The sequence below is a fragment of the Muscardinus avellanarius genome (genome assembly GCF_963383645.1).
Source record: "Muscardinus avellanarius genome assembly, chromosome: 2".
Lineage (NCBI taxonomy): Eukaryota > Metazoa > Chordata > Mammalia > Rodentia > Gliridae > Muscardinus > Muscardinus avellanarius.
The window spans coordinates 191,151,638-191,166,140 of record NC_137787.1 but is presented as its reverse complement, the minus strand read 5'-3'; the positions used below and the strand labels follow the sequence as shown (position 1 = coordinate 191,166,140).

At 41.0% G+C, this 14,503-nt stretch overlaps 1 protein-coding gene across 9 annotated transcripts in view; it reads right to left on the bottom strand.

The window, feature by feature from the left end:
- Nucleotides 1-14,503, bottom strand: part of PCCA (propionyl-CoA carboxylase subunit alpha) — a gene marked incomplete at both ends in the record, with an annotated part of 369,697 nt that overhangs the window by 214,753 nt on the left and 140,441 nt on the right. For all 9 annotated transcript variants that reach the window (XM_080689189.1, XM_080689192.1, XM_080689190.1 and 6 more), the window contains one exon: nt 7,477-7,579. In XM_080689189.1, coding sequence (XP_080545315.1) covers nt 7,477-7,579 — 103 coding nt within the window. The remainder of the gene's footprint in view (nt 1-7,476; nt 7,580-14,503) is intronic.

Sequence of the window (14,503 nt, the reverse complement as noted above, 5' to 3'; positions counted from 1 at the left end):
CGAAGCCAGGCATGGTGGCGCACGCTTGTAATCCCCGCGCTTGGGAGGCGGAGACAGGAGGATCGCGCAGGTTCGAAGCCAGCCGCACTGGCGTAAGAGACCCTGTTTCTAAAGAAAAACGTATAAATAGGTCTGGGAGCGTAGCCCGGAGGTAGAAGGGCTTCCAGGAACCCCAGTACCACCAAAAAAAAAAAAAAAAAAGAGCCAAAAATTATGTGAAAAAACTAATAAATTTGGAGCATTTACAATATCAGATTTCTAGACTTCTTATAAAATCAAAATAATTAAGATAATTAAATCTCACTCAACTTTTTTTTTTTTTTTAACACTGGGGATGAAACCCAGGGGCCTTCTACCTGTGGGCTACACTCTCAGACCTATTTTATATTTTATTTGGAAACAGGGTTTCCCTAAGTAGCTGAGGCTGGCTTTGAACCTGTGTGATTCTCCTGTCTCAGCCTTCCAAGTACTGGGATTACAAGCGTGCCCACCATGCCCGGCTTCTCACTCAACTTTTTTTTTTTTTTTTTTTTTTTTTTTGTGGTACTGAGGCTCCTGGAAGCCCTTCTACCTCCAGGCTACACTCCCAGACATATTTTTTATATTTTTATTTGGAAACAGGGTCTCTTAAGCCAGAGAGGCTGGCTTCGAACCTGCAGGATCCTCCTGTCTCCGCCTCCCAAGCGCGGGGATTACAAGCGTGCGCCACCACGCCCGGCTCTCACTCAACTTTTAACAAATTGTCACCACACAAATGATGCTGGAGAAATTTGATATCCAAAAAAAATCTGACCTACTTCACACCAAACAAAAAATTCATTCAAGCAGAGTAGCAGACCTACGTATCTGACCTAAAATAACAAAGTTCCTACCCTGGGTACGCAAAGTGAATTTAAGGTGGATTCCAATAAAATTACGAATTCATCAGACACTGATTTAAAAAAAAAACCTAGAGCCAGGCATGGTGGCACACACTTGTGATTTCAGTACCTGGGAGGCTGAGACAGGAGGATCCGGGTTCCCAGCCAGCCTCCGCTACTTAGTGAGGACCTCTGCAACTTAGTGAGATTCTGTTTCAAATTAAAGAATAAAAAACTGGGGCTGGGGATGTAGCCTGGAAGTAGAATGTCCCTGGGCTCAATGTCCAGGACCGCAAAAAATAAATGAATAAATAAATCTAGTGAGACTATAATGCACCAATAAAAGCATATTTAAAATTTTTTAGCCAGGCATGGGGGCGTATGCTTGTAATCCCCGCGTTTGGGAGGTGGAGACAGGAGGATCTGGCAGCTTCGAAGCCGGCTGTGCTGGCTTAAGAGACCCTGTTTCCAAATAAAAAAGTATAAAAATAGGTCTGAGACTGTAGCCCGGAGGTAGAAGGGTTTCCAGGAACCCCAATACCACCAAAAAACTTTAAAAAATTAAATCTAATCTGAAGCAGAGGGGCAAGGAGGAAAGACAGGAGAAGGGACATCCGAGCGGCCCCTCCTTCATCAAAAGGCGTGCCAGGACAGCGCCCATCGGGAAGCCCGAAAGAGCCAAACTCCGGTCCACAATCAGCTCCGCATTGAAACCTGAGAGCGCTAAGTGCTGGGAAGGAGAGAAGCCACAGAGACTCGCTCCTCGGCCCTGGAGCGTGCGCTACCCCAGCCTCAGCGTCTCACTATAATCTTACAAAACTGAACATATCTTGCTATGAACCCAATAATCTCTCTCTCCTTAGTATATTAAAAAAAAATGTGCATAGCCATAAAATGACACAGCAGTTTAATCACATTTTTTTTTTTTTTTTTTTTTTTTAGTGGAAAGAGCCCAAAGATCCATCCAGGGGAAAACGAGTAAGTTACGGATTACTCAAACAGAGGAGTAACACAGTACAGTTTTTAAAAGCATGTGGTAACAGGGAGCCTTGTGGAATAACTGCAATGATAGAATGTTGTATGAAGAAAAGCCAGGCACAAACAAGTACATAAATTTTTATGCTTTTATTGCTGCAATGTAATTTCACATGGTAACGTGATTCAAAGTGATAAAACGCACAGACACACACCACCTGGTGTGCTTCCCTCCGCACGCCGCCTCTTTACCTTCCTCCCTCACAGACACTGTGAGATTGGTGGTGGAGTCCTGCATGATGTAACCTTATTTGCACTGTTCCCTTCTCCAAACTCCATTTAACGAGTAAATATCGTATGACTCCATGTACATGACGTGTGTTTTTGTGGTGGGCCTTGTAGAAGCTAAGCCCGGCTCTCCTGCTCCTCTCCAGCCCCACACGCCAACCCTGGATGAAGCTTAAGAACACACAGATGAATGGACAAGGCTGGAGACGTAGCTCAGTGGTAGCACACTCACACAGCATGCACAAGGCCCTGGGTTCCATCGAAGCACGGAAGAAAAATAACAACCACAAAAGAAACCATCTAATCTGTGGTGCTAGATGTCACAACAGCACTCCATTAACTTGTACTGGCCAAGGACAGGAGTGGCTAGAAGTGATATGAAGCAATTTTTTCTTTTCTTTTTTATTGAACATAAATGGTATACATTTAAACTATACTTGATGCCCGCTCCCCCCTCCCGCCCCTGTTTTCCCTTCCCCCTCCCAACAATGATTATCCCAGGTAACCATGCCATATTCATAATTTTACACATATTCGGATGTGGACCCTCATTAATCAAGTTCAGCCTTCCTCCTCCTCTATCTTTCCATTCTAGCTTTGCTAGTATTTCCCCTCTATTATCTGGAGTACCACTGGTATCCTCTAAGTTCCCTAGTTTGGGCATATTAGAGGGAACATATGTACCTTCTCCTTCTGTGCTTGGCTGATCTCACTTAACATAATGCTCTCCAGGACTTTCCATCTTCTTGCAAATGGTATGATTTTGTTCTTCTTTATGGCTGAGTACAATTCCATTGTGTCTATTTTCCAGAGTTTTGCTATCCATTCATCTGTTGATGGGGACCTGGGTTGGTTCCATATTTTGGCTATTATGAATTGTGCTGTTATGAACATAGGTATGCATATGTTGCTATATTTCTCTGAATTCAACCCCTTTGGAAAGATACCCAGGAGTGGTATAGCTGGATCATATGGTGGATCTATTCCCACCTTTCTTAGGAATCTCCACACAGATCTCCATAGTGGCTGAACTAGTTTGCATTCCCACCAACAGTGTAAAAGAGTTCCTCTTTCCCCACATCCTCGCCAGCATTTGTTGTGGTTTGATTTCTTTATGCTTGCCACTCTGACTGGGGTTAGATGGAATCTCAATGTAGTTTTGATTTGCATCTCCCTGATGGCCAGTGATGAAGAACATCTTTTCATGTATCTATTGGCCCTTTGTATCTCTTCTTTTGTGAAGTGTCTATTTAGTTCATTTGCCCATTTCTTGATTGGGTTGTTTGTTTTGCTAGTGTAGAGTCTTTTGAGCTCTTTGTATATTCTGGATATTAGTCCCCTATCAGAGTGGTGGCTGGTAAAGATCTTTTCCCATTCTGTAGGCTTCCTCTTTAAGTTACTGATGGTTTCCTTTGACGAGAAGAGACTTTTAAGTTTGATGCTATCCCACTTGTTAATTCTTGCTTTAATTTCCTGAGCTTTGGAGGTTTTGTTGAGAAAGTTACTGCCTGTGCCAATATTTTGTAGTGTTGAACCTATGCTCTCCTCTACTAACTTCACAGTCTCAGGTCTAATTTCTAAGTCTTTGATGCATCTTGACTTGATTCCTGTGCATGGTGAGATATAGGGGTTTAGATTCAGCTTTTTACAAATGGATATAGCTAGTTCTCCCAGCACCATTTGTTGAAAAGGCTGTCTTTTCTCCAGCATATGAATTTGGCCCCTTTGTCAAAGATTGATTGACTAAAGATGTGTGGGTTTGTTTCTGTATCTTCTATTCTAATCCACTGGTCAGTATATCTGTTATTGTGCCAATACCATGCTGTTTTTACTACTATTGCTCTATAGTATAATTTGAAGTCTGGGATTGTGATGCCTCCTGCATGTTTCTTATTGTTGAGAATTGCTTTGGCTATTCTGGGTCTTTTCTTTCTCCATATGAAGTTCATGATTGATTTTTCTAGGTCTCTGAAGAATGTCACTGGTATTTTAATGGGAATTGCTTTGAATCTATAGATCAGTTTTGGCAGAATGGCCATTTTGATGATATTTATTCTGCCTATCCATGAGCACGGGAGACCTTTCCATCTTCCAAGGTCTTCTTTAATTTCTTTCTTTAATGTTTTATAGTTTTTGTTGTAGAGGTCTTTTACATCTTGGGTTAGGTTTATTCCTAGGTATTTTATTGGTTTTGAGGTTATAGTGAATGAAATTGTTTTCTTTGTTTCTTTCATTGTGGATTCGTTGTTGGCATAAAGAAAAGCCACTGATTTCTTTAGGTTGATTTTGTATCCTGCGACTTTGCTGAATTTGTCGATCAGCTCCAGAAGTCTTTTGGTTGAGTTCTTTGGGTCTTCCAGATAAAGGATCATGTCATCTGCGAATAAGGATAATTTAATTCCTCTCTTCCTGTGTGAATTCCTTTGATTTCCTTCTATTTTCTTATTGCTGCAGCAAGAGTCTCAAGGACTATATTGAAAAGGAGTGGTGATAGTGGGCATCCTTGTCTTGTTCCTGATTTTAGAGGAAATTCTTGCAGTTTTTCCCCATTCACTATAATGTTGGCTTTGGGTTTACAGTATGTTGCCTTAATGATGTTGAAGTACTTTCCTTCTATCCCAATTTTCTGCAGTGTTTTTAACATAAATGGGTGTTGGATTTTGTCAAAGGCTTTTTCAGCATCTATTGCTATGATGATGTGGTTTTTGTTCTTGGTTCTTTTTATGTGGTGAATAACATGTATTGATTTGCGTATGTTGAACCAGCCTGGTTTTTCTGGGATGAAACCAACTTGGCCATGATGTATTATTCTCTTGATATAGTTTTGAATGCATATAGAGAGTATTTTGTTTAGAATTTTTGCATCTATGTTCATTAAGGATATTGGTCTGTAGTTTTCCTTTCTTGAAGTATCTTTACTTGGTTTGGGGATTAATGTGATACTGGCCTCATAGAAGGAATTTGGGAGAGTTCCATCTCTTTCAATTTCCCGGAAGAAAATAACTTCCAACCCAAACTAAACTATTCAGCAAAACTACTATTCAAAATCAATGGGGAAACAAAAGTGTTTCAGGATAAAAATAATCTTAAAAAATTCATGAATTCAAAGCCAACACTAGAGAAAATTCTTAAAGAAATAAACCATAAAGAAGAAAAAAGAAGCAGACTTCAGAACCAGAGAAGAGAGGAAATTAATAAGTGGGCCATTTAAGTAAAGAAGAAAGACCAAACCACCCAAGAGTTGACAGAACACAAAATGGCAGAAAAAAAAAATCATATTTCAATAATATCTCTTAACGTCAAAGGACTTAACTCACCAATCAAAAGACATACACTGGCAATGTGGATTAAGAAATATAATCAAATTTATGTTGTCTGCAAGAAACTCACCTTACAGCCAAAGACATTCACAGACTGAAAGTGAAAGGATGGAAAAAGATATACCCTGCTATTGGAGACCAAAAAAGAGCAGGGGTAGCAACCCTGATATCCAACAAAACAGACTTTAAATTAAAACACATCAGAAGAGACAAATCAGGGCACCTCCTTTTATTCCAGGGTCTGAATCACGTCGTACCAGTCTCTCCTAGCATTCATGACCTGGGTTGTATAGTCTGGGGTGATTCTTATTGTTTTGCCTCTATATGTCACCTGTCCTTTTGTTCTCACTGCTTTTAAGATTCCTTCTTTGGCCTCTATGTTGGTCATTTTGGTTATTATGTGCCGTAGCGTGGTCCTTCTTTGGTCCTGTCTCAATGGAGTTCTGTATGCCTCCTGGACATGAAGATCCAAGTCTCTTTACATGTTTGGAAAATTCTCTGAGATTATTTCTTTGAAGAGATTACGGATGCCCTTGGTCTGTACCTCTATCCCTTCTTCAATGCCTATTATCCCCAGGGGCATTCTACCTCTGAACGACATCCTCAGTCCTATTTTATTTTTTCTTTGTAACAGGGTCTCACTAAGTTGTGGAGGGCCTGAGTTGCTGAGCCTAGCCTCAAATGTGCGATCCTTCTGTCTCAACCTCCCAAGTACTGAGATGACAAGTGTGAGCCACCACGCCCGGCTTTCAAGAAATCTTTTGGTTTAAAAGAAATGTTTTGCATCTACATGGCGGTTATGTATTTATACTGTGTATAAAATTTTACTGAATTGTATACTTAGGATATGTGAACTTCACTGCTTATACCTGGTATCTCAATTTAGAAAATCTAAAAACAAAAAGCTAAAAAACAAAAATGAAACTGGTGAACCTTAGAAAAAGACACCTTATGTTCTGTGTTTCAAAACTGCCAACCAATGAATAAACATTTTCGCATTTTCCTACTCTTAGATAAATTGAAGAGCTATAATATTTTCAACCCATAAATAAATCTATAAAAAGTAATGACTGACCATGTTTTAAAAGTAACAGAATATAGGAATTTATCATGTCCCCATCAGAAGGGACAACATCAGCATTTTTCTGGTTATCTATCCACACCAAATTAAAATTAAAAATATACTTAAACTCAATAGATTCTAACATGATATTTATCTTTTATCAATTTTAAGTGTTGTCAATTCATAGTCATGATGTATAAAATTAGAATGAAAGCATTTCTGACAGATGAAAATGTCACTAAAGTTGTCTGCCATCTCTTATTTCAGAAAATCCTGTTTTGATTTACTGAAATTCACAGCTCCACAAGCACTTTAACAACTATGATTACATCTGTACTTATTTATTTATATTTATATATTGGTAATACTGGGGATTGGAACCAGGGGCACTCTACCTCTGAGCTGCACCCCTGGCCCAATTTTATTTTTATTTTGAAACAGGGCTTTTCTAAGTTACCTGTCGCTGGCCTCCAACCTGTGATCCTCCTGTCTCGGCCTCCCAAGAACCCACACTCAGCTTGGATGGAATGTTAATGTGAGCAGAGGACATGACTATGTCTCTATACCACCAACTCCCAGCAGAACGCCTGTCACACAAGGTACACAGACATGGCAAATTGAAATGATACAGGAGTCCAGCTCACAGGAGCCGTTTTCTTTTAAAGTTGGCCCCATCTTGGAAAAGGACAGGTGATCCTGTGGGTGGCAGAGACTTGAGCTGGTCAGAAGCTGAGGAAATGTCTTCTTTTGGGAGGTGGGTTTTGTATCATTCCCATCCTAACCAACACCCTAGGACTTGACAGGAGGTACACCAGGCTCCAAAGGCAGGTGATTGATTATTTGGGACTTCCTCAAGCATGCCAAAACAATTCACAATCATTCTAAATGGAAGAAAGAATATGTTTCCAATAAAATTAAACAATACTGCTCAAAAAAATCATCGTTAGAAAGCATCTTAAAATGTACCAACCTGGATTTCTATATGACGAGGGTTATCAATGAATTTTTCTATTAGCAGTCTATCATCACCAAAACTAGAAGCAGCTTCTTGAGAGGAAAATCTAAAGCCATCCCTGAAAAGAGAAAAGGAAGGACGGTCAGACTAACAAAAATCAATACAGGCCCCAAAGCTCCAGAAGAGCTCTGGACAGAGCAGGGGGAAGAATCCACTCAGTGTACACAGGATTCACTCGGTGTACACAGGATTCACTCGGTGTACACAGGACCAAGTTAACTGCGGATGAATTGCAGCTCCTCTACTTACTCCGTCGCACTACCTAATTCAACTTCCCTGATCATAGATTTTTCTATCAGCACAGGAATATGAGAGAGGTGAGGGGGGGGGAGAAGAAGAAGAAGAAGAAAAAGAAGAAGAAGAAGAGGAGGAGGAGGAGGAGGAGGAGGAGGAGGAGGAGGAGGAGGAGGAGGAGGAGGAGGAGAAGGAGGAGGAGGAGGTAGTATTAGAGTGTGTGTGTGTTTACAGGGGACTGAACCCAGAGATATTCTACCTCTGAGCTACACCCTAGCCCTATTTTACTTTTTATTTTGAAACAGGTTCTCACTAAATTGCTGAGGCTGTCCTCAAACCTGTGATCCTCCAGATTCAGCCTCCCAAGTATGAGGATTACAGGCATGCACCACCATGCCCAGTTTACCAGTAATTATTTTACAAACTGTTAAATATGAGATTTTAATCAACCATACAGAATGCTTAAAACTAATCTCACTGCTTCAAACTTAATTTATCTTAATTCTTACTAAATATATATATATATACATATATATTCTCAGAAGCTATCCATTCTTAGACGCTAGAAGATGCAACCAAAAGTGTGAAGGCTCTGGACCACCACACGAGCAGCACAGACCTACAACAGATGACTCACTGGGGTGAACATACAATCTGAGGGTTCTCATGTGCTTTCCTGACACTTTAATACATGCCTCGGAGGGCAACTTTCTCCTATATATACCTGCACAGGTCATTATAATTTTATCTTTAAAAGTATTTTAAAATTAATACTTAAAAGAAAAGAGAAAAACATTTGAAGGTAAAAATATGGATTTGATTACTGCTTTCTATATTTTGTTCCTAAACTAAATTGTTATTATTAAACTCTGCTCACTAAAGTTCATATAAACTGGGCTTATTTGGCTAGTCCATTAGAAACTCCAATTTACCTAAAATTCACTGGGGATTTTATTGTCTACTCATTGATGTATTCAAGATATATTCTTTTTACTTCTAATAAAGTTTGTCTTCAGATTACTTGTATTTAATATGAAACATGAAAGCCAAGTTCTTCTAATCCTTTTATTTGCAAAAAGTCCATCTGGCAGTATTAAAAATAACTACCTGGTGTGTTTGCTTTTGTGCTTAAAACATATAACACTGCAGGTAAACACTGACTAGAAGACAAATTTCAAAACATTGCAAGATTCTATTTCTGTTCTCAGAGAAGAGGTATTAGGTTTTCTTAGTGTTCCGTTACATCTTTGATTTAGGGAAATGGACTTTAGATCTCGGGGGCTGCACACTTCAAAGAAGCTAGAAGCACAATGAGTCATTGTTTTCAATACCTTACAGCCAACTTTGTATTGAAGAGTATATTACAATTCACAGAGAAATCAGCGCTTTACAGTGTGTCTCTGCTATAATGATTGAGAACTTGCATTTTTCTTTTACAGTAACAACAGCAAAAGTAAAAAGCCAAAGTCACCAAAATAAAGTGTCAAATGTGAAAGCATCATGGACATATGTCAGAACTGAAGGGATATTGTATTAAGAACATCCTTTGGGGCTGGGAGTGCAGCCCAGCAGGAAAGCATGCTCAGCCCATGCATACCCCTGCGTGAGGTCTCCAGTACACAACTTCCCCCCAAAAAGAACAATTATGCATTTATTCAATAAATTCCGTGCCTGGTGCACAGTCAAGGTCTTGAGACGACAAAAGCAAAGCAGCCATTGCCATCACAGGGCCTGAATCTAGTGGGACGTTCAGACAGGCCGCCATGATCAGCTCCGTCACGTCCCACGTTTCATTTAAATTTGGAGAGCGAAAAGAAAGCTAGAGCTTGTTGTGAAAATAATAGTCTAAATCCACATCCAATGACCTTCCTGTTTCTCCTCTTGATTTAGTTTATAACATCAAACATTCTTTGTAAGAACTTTCCAGGGTTCTACAGAATCTAAGACAAGTCAGAGATGCCACTTCCCTCAAGCAGCTTAGGAAATATGGCAGAAGCGGCAGACACCTTTCAGAATTATTACGCAGTTATTGGCTACTAAATCTTACATTGCACCCAAAGAATACGACACATGTCTGTGGATTATACTCAAAGAAATTTCTTCCTCAAGGAGAGAATGAATGAGGAAAAGAATGAGACGCGAGCTGTGGTGTGGTGTTTATACCTGTGCGTGCACCACTGGAGCACTCTCTCAGTTTTTCTGGAGTTTTGATTTTTCCAAATGAACTGAGGATGTAGAGCAACTTTTTAAGACAAAGACCAGGCATCATTAAATCCAATAGTATCACACTTTTATTAGTCTAAACAAGGTTTCAAAGCTGGTTTATCAACTTAAAGAAAGTTATATAATATTTAGGGTGGGGATCATTTTTATTAACTATATCAATATATTTTGAAGCAAAGTGTCCTTTACTTGCCAAGAAAGTTGTAAATTAGCAAAGGATGTCATATTAATGGATAAAGTGACTTTCTGAAATACTAAATTCTAAAATTCACCGATGGGGAGGCAATGGGGTGGGAACTGGGGAAGGGCTAAATGCATCACGTGTGCATGTCTGCCTCTACCATCTTACACTCCATTAAGATGTATGACTAAAATGCACCAATTAAAAATTTTTAATAACAATAAAATAAAATTCATAGATAGCCAACAACACAGCAAGTCTCACTGCCAAGAAACTGTGAAGAATTACTCCTCCATAAAAGAACACACCACAAGTGGAAGCTTGGAGAAATGTCTGATAACAAGCCTAAGATCTAAGAAGAGTAATGAAAAATCAGTGCTAGGCTTTCAGTGAAACTGCTACCTAAGTATCATGCAAAAGAGGGGAAAAATGAGAAAAAAGGTCAGAAAATACACATTTCTCACAAAACAAGTTGTTTTCAATGTCTTTTTTGTAGCATTCTTTCCTGTGAAGCGGCTGTTAGTAGCAGACCATCTTTCCAAAAGTGACCACAACAGTGTCCCCCACTCCGTGTGTTCTTCTAAAAAGAGTCTGGTCACTTCAGCATGAAGACGAGGAGCCACGTACTCCTGCCCTGATCTCAGTAGAAACCTGTGCTCTCTGGTAGACAACAAAAGATGGTAGAGGGAATCTGTGACTGTGTGTGTGTGTGTGTGTGTGTGTGTGTGTGTGTGTGTGTGTCTGGGAATTGAATCCGGGAACATTCTACCTCTGAGTTATATACACTCCCAAGTCCTTTCTTTTTTTTTTTTTTTTTTAACATGATCTCACTAAGTTGTTGGGGCTGTCTTGGGATTATAAGCATGCCTCACCATGCCAGGCACCCTGCGTGACTTCTGAAAGTGGATCATATAAAGTAATGCAGCTGGGCATAATGGCACACACTTATAATCCCAGTACTTGGAAAGCTGAGACGGGAGAATCACAGGTTTGAGGCCAGCCTCAGCAACTTAACAAGACCTTATTTCAAAATAAAAATAGTACTGCGGGTATAGCTCAGGGGTAGAAGACCCTGGGATCAATCCCCAGTGACACACACACACACACACACACACACACACACACACACACACACACAGAGACATAGCTTCCATTTGGATTTGAAACAATTGCTCTTGGAACCCTGGATCATCTGGTAAGAAGTCCAAAACGACCACACCCTGAGGATGCCCAGCCTACCCACTGAGAGCTCCTGGGACTCACAGGAATGACATTCAAACCTGAGAACACGAGAGCGCCTCAAACCTGAGCGTGGGTGGATAAAGTCGAATATTGATGAAGTCAAGTGGGCCTAGGAAGGCTCCTCCCCACGCCTGTCTCCACCGCCCGCCAACTCCAAACACCTCCCAGTTAGCCCGCGCCCTCACCCGCGCTCCCAGAAGCCCCCAGCCAGGCCAGGAGAGTTCCGGGAGAGGCTGAGAACCAGACCATTAAGCCTCCTGCACTTTTGAAGACCAAAGCTCTCACTTGAACTGCTTTAACCTCTGAGCATTTCCCAAAAATTTTCAAGGAGAGTTTTCCCGTGGGAATTTAATTCATCTCCATTCAACAAGACCAAATCAAAAAAATTAAGAACTTGAACTAAAAGAAGTCTGTGCCTCTCCATCATCATCCTTGAGCTCTCTTGCTGTGCTCCCATCACTTGGCAGGTGTCGCCGCCCCTTCAGAATCGAGTTTCCTTTCCACCGCCACCTCCGGCCCCGCTGAGCCCACCAACGCCATCTGTGTTGCATCCCTTACTGCAACCGCCTCCCAACTGGGCTCCCCGATTCCAGAGATCCCGATTCTGTGCCCCTGCTACTACCAAGATGGCAGCCAGAGGGACCCTGAGTCACAAAACCTCAGTGCCTGGCTAATCTGTCTGATACACAGAGAAGCTTGTTAGGTTTCTTCTACTTTGTATTTGCTTCAATTTTTTATAATTAAAACAATGTAAATGACAGACTTCTCTACTCAAAACCCTCAAGAGCTCCCTATCTCTCTGAGAGCCTCCAGGATACCCTTCCCACCCCAAGCCCCTCTGAGCCGCCTCCCTAGACCCCTAGGCCGGCCTGTAGCTCGTGGGCCACTCCAGACCTGCACAGGCCCTCTAGCTGCACCCCCTCGCCTGGATCCAGCCCTCCTGCGCCACCCCTCCCTCCAGGGCTGCCTTTGCAGGAAGGACCACAGGAGTGACCCTGCTTGAAGAGGACTCCCTCCAACGCACCTCAGTCTCTCCCCGTTACTTCTCACCTTCTACAATAGTATACCATTTTCTTTGATTTTCCTCATCATTTGGCTCCTACAAAAGCAATAGAATTTCCCAACCTTGTCTATGCCATGGATCCCTTTTGCAAAATACTGGAGCATAAGAATTTCTTGGCAGCTGGGCATGGTGGCGCATGCTTGTAATCCCACCCTTGGGAGGCTGAGACAGGAGGATCGCACGGGTTCGAAGCCAGCCTCAGCTACTTAGCGAGGCTCTCAGCAACTTAGTGAGACCCTGATTCCAAATAAAGTATAAAATAGGTCTGGGAGTATAGCCTGGAGGTAGAAAAGCCCCTGGGTTCCACCCCAGTATCATAAAAAAAAATTTTTTTTTAAAAGAATTTCTTGGCAAAATAAGGTTTAAAGCATTATCAAATGTATGGAGTTCCCAGGCACGTAGTGCCTGCCTGGAGTCCCAGCTACTCAGAAGTACTGCTGAACCTCAGGTATTTCACGCCAGCCTAGACAACAAAGCAAGACCATCTCTTAAAAATAATAGTAGTAGTAGTAGTAGTAGTAGTAAGAATAAGGAGAAGAAGAAAAAGAAGAAGAAGAAGGAGGAGGAGGAGGAAGAGGAGGAGGAGGAGGAGGAGGAGCTGGAAGTACAGCTCAGGGGTAGAGCACTTGCATAGAATTAGTGAGTCTCTGGGTTTGGTCTCTAGCATAACAAATAATAATAGTAATATTATTAAATTTTTAAATTAGAAATGCATAAGCTTGTACAGGAAACAAATTTTATTGAAACATAGATATCAAAATATTTTAAACCATTTGGGATATAATACATGTGTTTTTTCTTAAATAATAAGCTCCAACAATAGTTCTAACAATCACTATAACTTAGAGATATCTGCAGCAACATAATGGGATAAGAAAATGCATGTGATTTTCTAATGGTGAAAAGTTCCACAGAAACTACTATTACTTTGGTTTAGTGCCACGCTGAGGAAACATCAATTCCAGATAAAGGCTAGTTTTAAAAATGTACATTTTGATTCACCCGTATTCATGAACCTCTCCTGATTTTTATGGCACCCTGAATTCAAAGTTAAGAACCAATCATTTCATATATAAAATCTATGAAAGACTGAATTATCTTATGATTTTACTCACTGCTTTATCCCTAGAACCTAACTAAAACGTCTGCCCGACGGCAGGCTCTGCGACAGGGCCGCCCTCCACGACCGCGCAGCTTCTTGCTGAGCAGAAGCCAGGAGAGGAGAATCTGCTCCTCATCCAGTGTGGTGCCGCGCGAGGGAGGCACTCAAAGCCCAGACCTCACAACAGAGGCCGCGTGCTTCCCTGCCGTCAACCACAGAACAGGGGTGCCCAGAGCCGGCTTCCTGGCAGAGGTAAAACCAACATGGCGCCTCCCCTGAGGTCTTAAAGGACACACCGCCTCCAGGACAGTGCTACTTGCGTGGTCCTAAAGTTAGCAAAATTCCCTTCACTGAGAGATTTCCCAGATTCCTTTCCCTAAAAGATTTAAGAAGGAAACAGAAAGGAAGGAAAAGGAAAAAAAAAAGTCAAAGTAACCAATTAAAAGACCAGTTTACTCCTGCGTTGAGAAGGGACAGGAAACATCAACAATAAAACAATGAGTCTGCAGTCTTGCGTTTCCCTGATCCCCAAAAATGACATCTCCACTGCTGCCAACTCTGAAAAGAAATGTGAATGTGAATGGAGTTTCTTAAAACTGCTTACATTAAGCAGGCTCTTGAACAATTCTAAAGGCTATGATGTCATAAAGGCACTGGGTGGGTTCTTTAAGCTTTGGCTTAAAGGGTTACTTTTGATTTCTGAAACTAGTGAAAAGAAAGTATTCTAACTTTCTAATGGGGTATACTATATATTTAGAACATCCAGCAATTTCAAACCCAGAAGAAAAAATATATATTTCAATATATTCCACAGTATAAAATTATCAAAGTAGTTCACTGCTTTTATGAACTAGCAAAGGAAAGTAAGTCATACTGTGGTAATGTGCACACCCTCAATGAAATTATGAGTGTTCTTAAATATACATGGTTCACATCC